At 40.4% G+C, this 12,387-nt stretch overlaps 1 protein-coding gene across 4 annotated transcripts in view; it reads left to right on the top strand.

Annotated features, from left to right (window-relative positions):
• The window catches only part of si:dkey-122a22.2 (uncharacterized), a 197,078-nt gene that overhangs the window by 131,236 nt on the left and 53,455 nt on the right, over nucleotides 1-12,387 (top strand). For all 4 annotated transcript variants that reach the window (XM_060900227.1, XM_060900224.1, XM_060900225.1 and 1 more), the window contains 3 exons: nucleotides 10,031-10,113; nucleotides 10,238-10,334; nucleotides 12,145-12,252. In XM_060900227.1, coding sequence (XP_060756210.1) covers nucleotides 10,031-10,113; nucleotides 10,238-10,334; nucleotides 12,145-12,252 — 288 coding nt within the window. The remainder of the gene's footprint in view (nucleotides 1-10,030; nucleotides 10,114-10,237; nucleotides 10,335-12,144; nucleotides 12,253-12,387) is intronic.

Below are 12,387 nucleotides of genomic sequence, written 5' to 3'. Positions count from 1 at the left end.
ATATGAGTATGGATAACCTAGAACCTGTGAACGACGTTAATGGGTCCCAGACCAATGGAAAGGGAACCTCGTCTGGCAGAGATGGTGTGAAAAGCCAGGCCCATCTAGTTCGTCATCATGCGACTGGCATGCAGCATTATAGCGAAGTAGCCTCTTCCGGCTGTCTTGCTAATCGTTTCAAAAAAGGCAAAGAACCTTTTTTGTCCTGCACCTCCAGGAAAAGATCACATTTTGTTGTTGGTTCTATAAACACCTTAACTTGTAAAGACGAGATGAAGCTTTTCCAGATTGTATGTCAATGTAAAATGTTGGGACAGGATTTTACCTTCATTCAAGAAACCCATATGACTGGTACCCAGGCTATATATTTCCAACATAGAGAGATCGCCAAATGGTCATTTATTAATTCTGGTTTCCAAAGAAAAGCAGCCGCTGGAGTTGGAATGGTACTATCTCCTCATGCAAAGCTTCTTGAGAGTGAAGTGGTTTTGGAAGGTAGGATTTTGGTTGCAAGACTGAAGGTAAAGGGTACAAAAGTTACAGCGATATGTACATATGCCCCTACCGATACTAGTGCTGAGTCTAGCAAAGAGCGCTTCTACCACCTTCTAGATGGTACCATTAAGAACGTGAAAAAGACCTTTCCGAGTTTTAAGATAGTTATCAGTGGAGATATGAATGCCACCATCGGAAATGATTCTGTAGGCATGTGGAATTGCCTTGGTCCGAACAATGATGATCTTATTACAAATGGTAACGGTAGACGTTTATTAACATTGTGAGAATAACAACTTATTCATCATGAACTCAATGTTCCCAGCAAAAATCATCCGTACTGCCACATGGTACATGAGGACTGGTTTTAAGAAAAGAACTGATTATATCCTGACAGAAGAATATGTTAGGAAGAGATCAACTCAATGCCGTGTCTACCGTCAGGCAAGTATTCCTTTCGAGTCTGATCACCGAATGCTGGTACTGTTTTCTAAACCAGTGGTTTTCAAAGTGGGGGGCGCTAGGGGGGCCTCAGAAAGTTGGAGGGACGCTAACAAAAAAATTGCGAAAAATAATATATACTTTTAAAAAATAATAATTATTAAATATATTGTAATTAGTTTTTTAATCATTATTATAAAATATAATTATTAATAATAATACATCATATCGAAACGTTGTTTGTCATGCTCATCTCTCCGATTGCCTGTGACGTTGCGGTTTGCGCCATTTATCAAGCTGCTTTGCTCCTCAAGCTAGCGTATTGCTAGCGCAAAATGGACAGGTTTTTGAAGAAGAGACCGAAGGAACAAACCAACAGCCCTGCTGTGGAGGACACTGCTGCGAAAAAAACTAAGAAGTCCTGGCCAACTAAAATCCGAAAATATGAGGCATTAAGTATGGCTTTACAGCCATACAGAAAAATGGCCATGATTGCCTGAAATGCGTCCTCTGTCTGGAGACCCTGTCAAACGAGTGCTTAAAACCTTCGAAACTTCAGCGTCACTTGGTACAAAAACATCAGACAGATGCCGAAAAAACAGTAGATTTCCTCAGACGCAACGAAGAGCAATTGGTCAGGCAATCTGCTGCATTCACCCAGCAAGCTACTGTCCCCGAGCGGGCCCTGAAGGCATCATTTTTAGCCTCGTACCACATTGCTCGTGCTAAAAAACCTCACTCAATTGGAGAAGATTTGATTTTACCAGCCACCAAAGACATTGTCCGAGAATTGCTTGGTGAGGATGCTGCCAAAAAAATCGATGCTGTCTCACTCTCTGATAACACCGTGAGCTGACGGATTGGTGACATGGCTCAAGACGTATCTGCTCAGCTGTTGGAGCAGGTGAGAGCCAGCGAATACTTCGCACTTCAGCTGGATGAGAGCACAGATTTATCCAATGAGGCCCAACTGCTTGTGTACATCAGATTTATTTCACAGGAAAGATTTGTGGAGGAAATACTATTTTGTAAAGCACTTGAAAGAAGAACTACTGGGAAAGACATTTTTCAAGTTTTGGATGATTACATCGAGTCTAGCGGATTGGACTGGACCCGTTGTGTGGGGGTGTGTTCGGACGGAGCCGCGGCAATGACCGGGAAGATCAGTGGAGTGACCGCTCTCATTAAGCAGAAGGCCCCGCATGTAGTGGCCACACACTGCATGCTCCATCGCGAGGCACTGGTCGCAAAAAGGATGGATAACGAGTTGAATCGGGTACTACAGGAGGTTATACAGTTTATTGTTCAGTGCGAAAATATTTGTGTTGAAAACATGTTAGTTAATAATATTCTTATGCTAAACAAATGTGGCAGATCACAGAATCCAGGGACACATGTCTGCCCGGGGGTATTTTGAGTTATTGACAGATTCAGAAAGTACAGTTTCTAAGCTTTCCAATGATGCCTTCCATGTGGAGATCTGACAATATTTGAAGAATGTGTGGCCTTTTGAAAGTGTACTTCTTAAAACAGGAAAGGGAGAAAATCGCCCTCAAAGTTTTCCATCTCAGCTACTCTGGGTGTAGGGCGGGCACATAATGGTGCTCATTTGCATGACATTAAGGAAAGCTCTACCCCCTACCAGCTAGCACGATACTACTTTCATGTAAACAAAGATCACCATGTCAATTTTCCTTCCATGCAAAGTATGCCCCAAACAATTATGAAGTACAAAAATAAGTCCTAAAGTATACTTTAACGTTTTGTGGTTGAAAAATTACTCACACCGTAAGAAAGAAAGATAGCACGATGATGACACAACTAACACAACACTAGTTTCATGTAAAGCCTCGGTCACAACCGGCCGTACAGTACGCGCTCCTACAGCCGGTCTACACGCAAAAAACGCAAGAAACGCACGGAGAGCGCGCATGAAACGCACGAGAGCGCGCGTGTGACGTGCTGATTTTTGAGCCGCAGACCGGCTGCAGAGGTTCTTTGTCATGTCAAACAAACTCTACGGGCGCTTACGTTTTTTTCAGGTTGCAAGACAAACTTACGGCCAACGCGCGTCTTTCTCCGTGAACAAAAAAAACCGCAGCTATTTGGGAAACGCCAAAAATTGCACGGCCAAAAAATCGTACGTCCGGTTGTGACCTAGGCTTAACCAAACCACAACACTCTCCGTTACATGCAAAAATAACCACACAGCCTTAGATTAATAAACTTACCCCATCAGAAAGAGAAACGGCGCCTTGCACACACCAATGCCTCCGATGGAATGTAATCCTAGAACGGTCCGTGTATCATCCGATCATTCAAGTATTCCATTCAATCTGGAAAACGAGGTTGCGTTTTTTTTGCTAGAAATGGTGATCTCCGATGTAAATACCGAGTGTCTGTTTGCTTCGCGATGTGTCGGCTCCTCTGCGCTCTGTTTAGTAACTCATTCCATAGTGAAATCACACGCCTGTATGCAGGTTAAGTAGCCATGCACTCAGCCCGGATCATACAGCTGATTCACGGAAAAAAAAAACAAAAGACTTAAATCATCATGTGAATGGCCCATATGGTAATTTACCCACACCCCCCAGCAGGCTACAGTCCTGACAAAAACGAGACAATTTGCAACAAAAAATGTATGCTTTTCCAACAAAACAATCTATTGTCTGAAATACTGATTGCATTCTTCAAGATCTCAACTTGCACATGATGGAAAAAAACAAAAATCACAAATTTCGAAAAAAAATGCTTCTTTTGCGATTATCTCGGATTCGTTTCGGCCGACGTGTCCCTGGATCCGGTGAGGGGTCACAAATGTAACAATTATTGAATATTGAATAAAAGTAAGAGAAAACATTCTAAAAGTTGATGTTTCTTTACATATTTTGTAGCATTGTCTGTGGGTTTGCAAAGGGGGTCCCCGGCCAGAAGCTAATGCTGTTTGGGGGGCCTTGGCATGGAAAAGTTTGGGAACCCCTGGTATAAACTACCAACTAAAGCTGAAAGGAAAGAACAACGGCGGAGGCATTCAACAGTGAAGAAGAAAAAAAGCTGTGAACTGGAGATTGGTTGTCCAAGATAAACAGATAGCAGATAATTTCAGTCTTGCGTCTGAAGAAGTACTTTTAAGAAAGGCAGATAACGTTAACATGCTAGATGTGGACGACATTGAAAAACTTATCATACAGTAGATTCTCTTTGTGAAGCAACTGCTAGAGTTGTGCCTGAAAAATCTTTTGCTAAACAAGAGTGGGTAAATGATGAATTTCTCTTGTTTATTAAAGAACGCAGTACCTGCAAGAATCCCACAAGACTCAAAGAACTGCGATGCCAGATCAAAAAAAAACCTCAAGAAGTCTGAAAAATGATTTTTATACCAGAAAAGCAAACACTCTGAATGGAGCTAGTGAGGCAAAAGATGCTGAAGAGGAGTTCAAATTGTTGAAAGATTATAGTGTCACCAAGAAATTAAGTCAATCTACAATACCAGCCAAGAAACTTGAAAAACACTTCAGTGAACATTTTGGCCGTTTGTCAGGTGATCGGCCTGATGAAGTCAGTAACCCACAAGATTATCCGCATGTACTACCAACGTTTGAGTATGAATCGTTGGATATTGATGAAGGCCCCCCTACGGTGAAAGAGGCCGTTGGAGCTGTGAAGAGTCTAAAAAATGGAAAGTGTATGGGATCTGACGGACTGGTTGCTGAACAAATCAAGTACAATTTTTCAACAAAGCTGGTCTCTTTACTGTATGCTCTGATACAGTAGCTCTCATTTGGTCAACATATACCCGTACATGTCAACCTATACGGAATGTCCGTATTTTATACGGATTTGATTCAATAAACGTAGTATACGGGCGTATAAATAAAGTTATACGGATTCTTTAAAAAAACTTCAATATTTATTTAGAGCTATAATCAATTCCCACGATGATAAACGTACTGTACACCACAGACAGCCAGTAAAGAGTCTTATGAAATCGCGCGTTATCTTGTGGTAGCGAGACTTCGTTCCACTTTTGATCATGCACACACCGCATTGCGAGAATCCCGCCAACCGTGAAGTCATAGACATATAAACATAGACGCCGCCTTCTGCGTAGAATCATGCGTCATCCTCGCCGCCATATTGGATGTGGCAAAGTGGAGATTCTTCAGCCGTCTCTGGTATAGCGTCTAGACAGTAGCCGAGAATAAAGATGCCTCATTCATGTGCTGCGTTTAACTGTACCAACAGGTTTACCGTCCAAACGAGATCGCATGGGATTACCTTTCACAGGTGAGACTGGAAAAATACTTTTCTTTGTATTTGGTCATTATAACGTAATTTTACGAACCGATTTTCCTGACTTTGTGGCTTTGAAGTCTCGCGCATAATAGCCGCTCGGTGAAACCTGTCTCCAAACAACGAAGTATTTCCTTCGTAACTACGCTGATAACACTTTGTGTTTTTGTCAAACATTGGAGCTTTGTATTCATTCTGAAGGTTTATTGTTATTAATATTGAATAAAAAGTAACTGGGATATATCATTGTTAATTATCATTCAAATTTTCGGTAAATTATTTTAATTTGCATCTTATACGGATTTTATAAGGGAAATACGGATTTTGGAGGTTGGTTATACAGGTTTGATTGACCAAAGGTTGACATGTATGTATACCGTACGAAAATCGTGGCTCCACTCTTTTTGATAACATGCCTATACAAGAACAAAGGAGATAAGATGGATCCCAGTAATTATCATGGTCTTTCTATTACTGCTACATGCGCTAAAATCTTTATTGCAATAATAATCGAATGATTAAGACCATTGTAGGAATATTTGCTTCTTACAACTCAGTTTGGTTTTAGAGCAAATAAGTCTACAAATGATGCGATTTTTGTAGTCAAGGATGTTATTGATAATCATCAGGGTGAACTTTTCTGCTGTTTTATCGACCTGAAAGCAGCATAGGGGTTGTTTTACAATCAGGGTACGCAAGCTAAAACTCACATTTAACACTTATTATCTTCAATATCAAAAGGCTTGACTAAATAAACTTGGTTTTTTATTGTAGCCCTGTGATAGCTCTATTTACCATGCAAAAAAAAATTGTGATAACGTTATTTTTGGTGACTGTATGGCAATATATGTCATATTTAGCAAAATTACTCGTGTCATTTAGAAAAAGTGCTTTTTTGACCACAGGTAGCTCCAAAAGGGATGCACTTACATCATTCTTTATACCATAAAACAAATATTTTGTTCCATATCATTGGAAACATAGTTAAGTTTTAATGTTGAATGCCAGTAAGTTTTCAGACTATTTTGATCAAATTAGTATGTAATTGTGTCAAAAAAATGTCCTCTCCGAGACAGCTAATTTTTCAATATAAAATAACATATCTAAAATGATTATTTTCATCCAAAAATGTGGTCAAGATATTGGGACATAAATATTAGAGACAACTAACACAAAGCTTACAGCCTTATATTTAAAAGCACTATGGAAGTAGTGGATTCTGAATTGTCAAAAAAAAAAAAGTCCTCTCCGAGAATCACTTCATTTGTTTCTCCCAGCCCTGCTTAAAGCTCCACTTAATCTTGTTATAATACGAACTATTACACATGCCTATGTTCATATGTGTATTAATTTCCAAAAGTGCAGATTTGATAGTTTTTTTTTTTTTTAAATTTGAATTTTGGACCCCTGTGACACAAACTTTGTACCCTGATTGTAAAACAACCCATATGATTGGATTGATAGAGACATTCTTTTCAAGATCCTAGAGATACGTACCGGATCAAGAACACTAGTAAAATTACTGAAATGCATTTATAATGGGACGACTGCGGCAGGGCGGCACGGTGGTGTAGTGGTTAGCGCTGTCGCCTCACAGCAAGAAGGTCCGGGTTCGAGCCCCGGGGCCGGCGAGGGCCTTTCTGTGCGGAGTTTGCATGTTCTCCCCGTGTCCGCGTGGGTTTCCTCCGGGTGCTCCGGTTTCCCCCACAGTCCAAAGACATGCAGGTTAGGTTAACTGGTGACTCTAAATTGAGCGTAGGTGTGAATGTGAGTGTGAATGGTTGTCTGTGTCTATGTGTCAGCCCTGTGATGACCTGGCGACTTGTCCAGGGTGTACCCCGCCTTTCGCCCGTAGTCAGCTGGGATAGGCTCCAGCTTGCCTGCGACCCTGTAGAACAGGATAAAGCGGCTAGAGATAATGAGATGAGATGAGACGAGACGACTGCGGCAATTAAACACTTAATAACATCATTTGAAACAATCTCTGGCTGCAGACAGGGAGGCAGAGAATCCCCATGCATTTTCAGCATTTTTCTTGACTTCGTTCTTAGATGTATTCTCCATCGAATTAATAAAGAGATATGTAATCCTGGAGTACTTTTAAAGTATAACATCCCATATACTTGTACCAACCGAAGCCGGCGTAAAGAACATCCTTGTAACGGAGAACCTCGACTTATTCAAGTTAGTTATGCAGATGACATCGTTCTCTTCTGTAAAAGTGTATCTGAGTTGAGCGAAATGCTTAAAGTATTTGATGAGGAGTTCACAAGATTTGGTTTAACCATTTCGACAGAAAAATCAAAGACAATGTGTTCTTCCTGAAATCAAGGCATCCAGATCTCTTATTAAAATAAGAGACACATGTATTGAGAATGTAACCAGTTTCACCTATCTTGGACAAACCATCTCCAATGTAGAAGAACGTTCAGCATTTACCATTCAACGCATCATCTCAGCCCACAAGAAGTGGAACGAGATTAAGACAGTACTTACAGATCGTCGAGTTAAACTGCTGACACGAGTACAATTTTTTTAACTACTTGTGTTCGCAGTCGTCTTACCTACAGTATCCAAGCCTGTTTTCTTAATGAGGGTCAGCTAAAGAAACTGGAGACTACGTGGATGAATTTTCTGAGAAAACTTGTACGTAAAGGGTTTGAGCGTGTAAATGTACCAGTAAGATACAGTAGGAGTAGTTGTAGAGACGTACCTGCAACAGATGAAGAGGATGTGGACTGGCGTTATAGGTATTCTAACAGTGACGTACTCTGTCTCACTCATTCTACGCCAATCCGTAACTTCTACCTATCTCAACACCGAAAGTATATAGCCCACATAACAAGACTACCAAATTCTGCATTACAAAAACAGATCCTGTTCCGCTGTAATAAAAAAAAACTTACAGCCGTGAGATATGGAAAAGATATGAGGGCCTTACTGGACTATCCAAAGGCAGATGCAGGACAAAAAGCAGTTCATGCCGATGTTGGAGCGACTCCTTGGCACCCAACCCGCTGAAGCAGTGGATGGGGAGATATGATGATGATGATGATGACGATTGTCTTGCTAACTTTAGGACTGCAGTTATCATGAACAGTTTTGCACTCAAGTTTCCATCAATGAAGAGTTTACAAAATCAAAAACGGTACTGTTAGTGATAGTTTAGCTAGTTTGCTCGTTCCAACTACATCTAGATATTGCACCAGAAACTTCCATCCAGCTGATCTCTGCTTCTTCTTCAATCACAAGCAAAACTACTATCGGAACTCTTACTTTCCAAGAACTGTTAAATTATGGAACAGCCTTCCATCTGCTATAAAATTCTCCCCCACGCCAATCTCCTTCAAAAGACAAATATCTGTTCACTTCTTTGAGAAACTCGCTTTGTACCATCCTCCGTAATGTATGATTTTTTTTTTCCCTCCCCCTTTTTTTTTTTTATTATCCTAAATGCGTCATAAGTCTTTATATTTTTGTAATCTGTGGGGGTTGAATGTCAATTGGGGCTTACGCCCTGTTTTCTTCTCCTGTCACGTTTGTATCTTTTTTTTTTCCCCTATTTTTGCTATACACACGTATATATTTATTTTTTTGTTGTAATTTATACTTTATGTGTAATCTATATTTTATGTGACAAATTAAATTAAACTAAATAACATCAACGAAACTGACTTCATGTTAAAACTGTTAATGTTATAGTCAGGCTGTCTGTTGTTGCCCAAATGAGGATGGGTTCCCTTTTGAGTCTGGTTCCTCTCGAGGTTTCTTCCTCATGTCGTCTGAGGGAGTTTTTCCTTGCCACCGTCGCCACAGGTTTGCTTACTGGGGATAGATTAGGGATAAAATTAGCTCATGTTTTAAGTCGTTCAAATTCTGTAAAGCTGCTTTGCGACAATGTTTATTGTTAAAAGCGCTGTACAAATAAACTTGACTTGACTGTGTGTGTGTATATATTTTTTTTACTCCAGAAATTTTGACAAGTCTAAAGAAATACTTGAAATTATTTTAAATAGCGTTTTAGCAAGTGGAAATATCTTGCATATATTCCAATTTAGCTGGTATTTCCTAGTATAAGCCGACACTACATTAAATTTAAAAATTATTTCTAGCCCTTTTTTTTTTTTTAAAGCTTGAAATAGTCCTTTTATCTTGACACACAATTCTGCTGATTTTTAGCATTAATTTCTAGAAAGAAGCAAATATCCTCCTCCGTGAAGGGGGATGGGATGTGATATGATGCCGACCCTGGGGGGGATCGCCGTGTGTTTGAGCTTGAGATATCACTTATCTCAAATCCTTTCTTCAAATCTCATCTCAAAAACTTTGTTTCATGAACATTTCTCAACCAGTGCATAAACTCACCACCCTTTAGCAACTTTTTTTTTGGTGTGTGTTTTCTCTGACCTATGTAAAGCGACCTTGAGTTTGAGAAAGGCGCTATATAAGTATTATTATTACTTATTGCACAGAATAATCTTTTTTTTATGCCTTTTTAAAAAAAAATACAAATCTCCCCCCCCCCCCCCCCCCCCCCCCCCCCCCCCGGTCCCATTTAAAAACCATGAGGAACACAAATTTTGCAGTTGCCATGACTCACATTTTTTCCCCATGTGCCCTTGGAGACAAAACGGACTCTGCTGTAGAACGTACTATTATAAATAGTGAATTGATGCTCGAGTTTGAACTATTAATTCAAACAAAAGGTGTGTATTTTAACTGATTTTCTGTAGAATTTCATGCAAACCGTGAGCTTCGTCTCCTGATAATGCAGTCCTGCTCTTCTCTTTCCTCTGATCAGAAATACCTCTTGAGTAACCCGGCTCACCAGAGCAGCGCCGTGGACGAGCACTACTTCCTGAACGAGAGCGTGTCTCAAGTCAGGTAAAACACACACACACACTGAAGATCTGCTATTGATTTTCCTTCCAGCATTTGCTGACTGGGACTGAAGCCAGTATCCTTTTTCCTCATTGATTTGTCATATTTCATTCCTTTTTTTTCCCAGAGAGATCTCCAAGTTCAAGCTGCTATCTAGCAGAATATCATTGAGCGTTATTGTTGGGGACTCATTTGATCAACAGCTCCCTGCTCACCTCAACCAAGTGAGTGTCATCGACTCAGTCCTTAGATTGGCTCGGGATCTACTGTCGAATGAACTCTCTGATTAAAAATTATTTTCATCTTCTCTACAACCCCGATTCCAAAAAAGTTGGGACAAAGTACAAATTGTAAATAAAAACGGAATGCAATAATTTACAAATCTTAAAAACTGATATTGTATTCACAATAGAACATAGACAACATATCAAATGTCGAAAGTGAGACATTTTGAAATTTCATGCCAAATATTGGCTCATTTGAAGTTTCATGACAGCAACACATCTCAAAAAAGTTGGGACAGGGGCAATAAGAGGCTGGAAAAGTTAAAGGTACAAAAAAGGAACAGCTGGAGGACCAAATTGCAACTCATTAGGTCAATTGGCAACAGGTCATTAACATGACTGGGTATAAAAAGAGCATCTTGGAGTGGCAGCGGCTCTCAGAAGTAAAGATGGGAAGAGGATCACCAATCCCCCTAATTCTGCGCCGACAAATAGTGGAGCAATATCAGAAAGGAGTTCAACAGTGTAAAATTGCAAAGAGTTTGAACATATCATCATCTGCAGTGCATAATATCATCAAAAGATTCAGAGAATCTGGAAGAATCTCTGTGCATAAGGGTCAAGGTCGGAAAACCATACAGGGTGCCTGTGATCTTCGGGCCCTTAGATGGCACTGCATCACATACAGGCATGCTTCTGTATTGGAAATCACAAAATGGGCTCAGGAATATTTCCAGAGAACATTATCTGTGAACACAATTCACCGTGCCATCCGCCGTTGCCAGCTAAAACTCGATAGTTCAAAGAAGAAGTCGTATCTAAACATGATCCAGAAGCGCAGACGTCTTCTCTGGGCCAAGGCTCATTTAAAATGGACTGTGGCAAAGTGGAAAACTGTTCTGTGGTCAGACGAATCAAAATGTGAAGTTCTTTATGGAAATCAGGGACGCCGTGTCATTCGGACTAAAGAGGAGAAGGACGACCCAAGTTGTTATCAGCGCTCAGTTCAGAAGCCTGCATCTCTGATGGTATGGGGTTGCATTAGTGCGTGTGGCATGGGCAGCTTACACATCTGGAAAGACACCATCAATGCTGAAAGGTATATCCAGGTTCTAGAGCAACATATGCTCCCATCCAGACGACGTCTCATTCAGGGAAGACCTTGCATTTTCCAACATGACCAGCCTGCAGTCCAGATCTTTCACCCATAGAAAACATTTGGCGCATCATAAAACGGAAGATACGACAAAAAAGACCTAAGACAGTTGAGCAACTAGAATCCTACATTAGACAAGAATGGATTAACATTCCTATCCCTAAACTTGAGCGACTTGTCTCCTCAGTCCCCAGACGTTTACAGACTGTTGTAAAGAGAAAAGGGGATGTCTCACAGTGGGAAACATGGCCTTGTCCCAACTTTTTTGAGATGTGGTGTTGTCATGAAATTTAAAATCACCTCATTTTTCTCTTTAAATGATACATTTTCTCAGTTTAAACATTTGATATGTCATCTATGTTCTATTCTGAATAAAATATGGAATTTTGAAACTTCCACATCATTGCATTCCGTTTTTATTTACAATTTGTACTTTGTCCCAACTTTTTTGGAATCGGGGTTGTAATTTGATGCACAAGCATGTGAAGACAAATTGTGTATTTGTGTCTTTATTGTATACATTGCTGATACTTGGGATACATTTTAGACATCTGTCCACTGAGCCGGTTTGGATCAACAGGACGTTTGAGTTCAACAAAGGGATGTTTTGTAACTCGACGATGTCCTCATGTTTGTCTTTTGTGTGTGTGTTAGGTTTTTGCTGATGTGCAGAGGAAGTGTTTAAAGCGAGTTTACCCTCAGGCCAAGCTCATTCACATTCATGGGGCGGACCGTCACATGATCTCTAAAAAGGCATCATCGGTAAGCAAACATTTACTGGAGCTCGTGTCAAAGAGGCAAACCAAACATGCAGTGAAGCAATGAGACCCTGTTCGACTGCCTTCCGTACACCACCGTGCTTCCTGTTTGGAAATCATTCACATTCACAGCTGTGCT

Source organism: Neoarius graeffei, chromosome 19 (genome assembly GCF_027579695.1).
Source record: "Neoarius graeffei isolate fNeoGra1 chromosome 19, fNeoGra1.pri, whole genome shotgun sequence".
Taxonomy (NCBI): Eukaryota; Metazoa; Chordata; class Actinopteri; order Siluriformes; family Ariidae; genus Neoarius; species Neoarius graeffei.
Note: the sequence above shows the minus strand (reverse complement) of the source record. Positions and strands in the feature narration are given on the sequence as shown.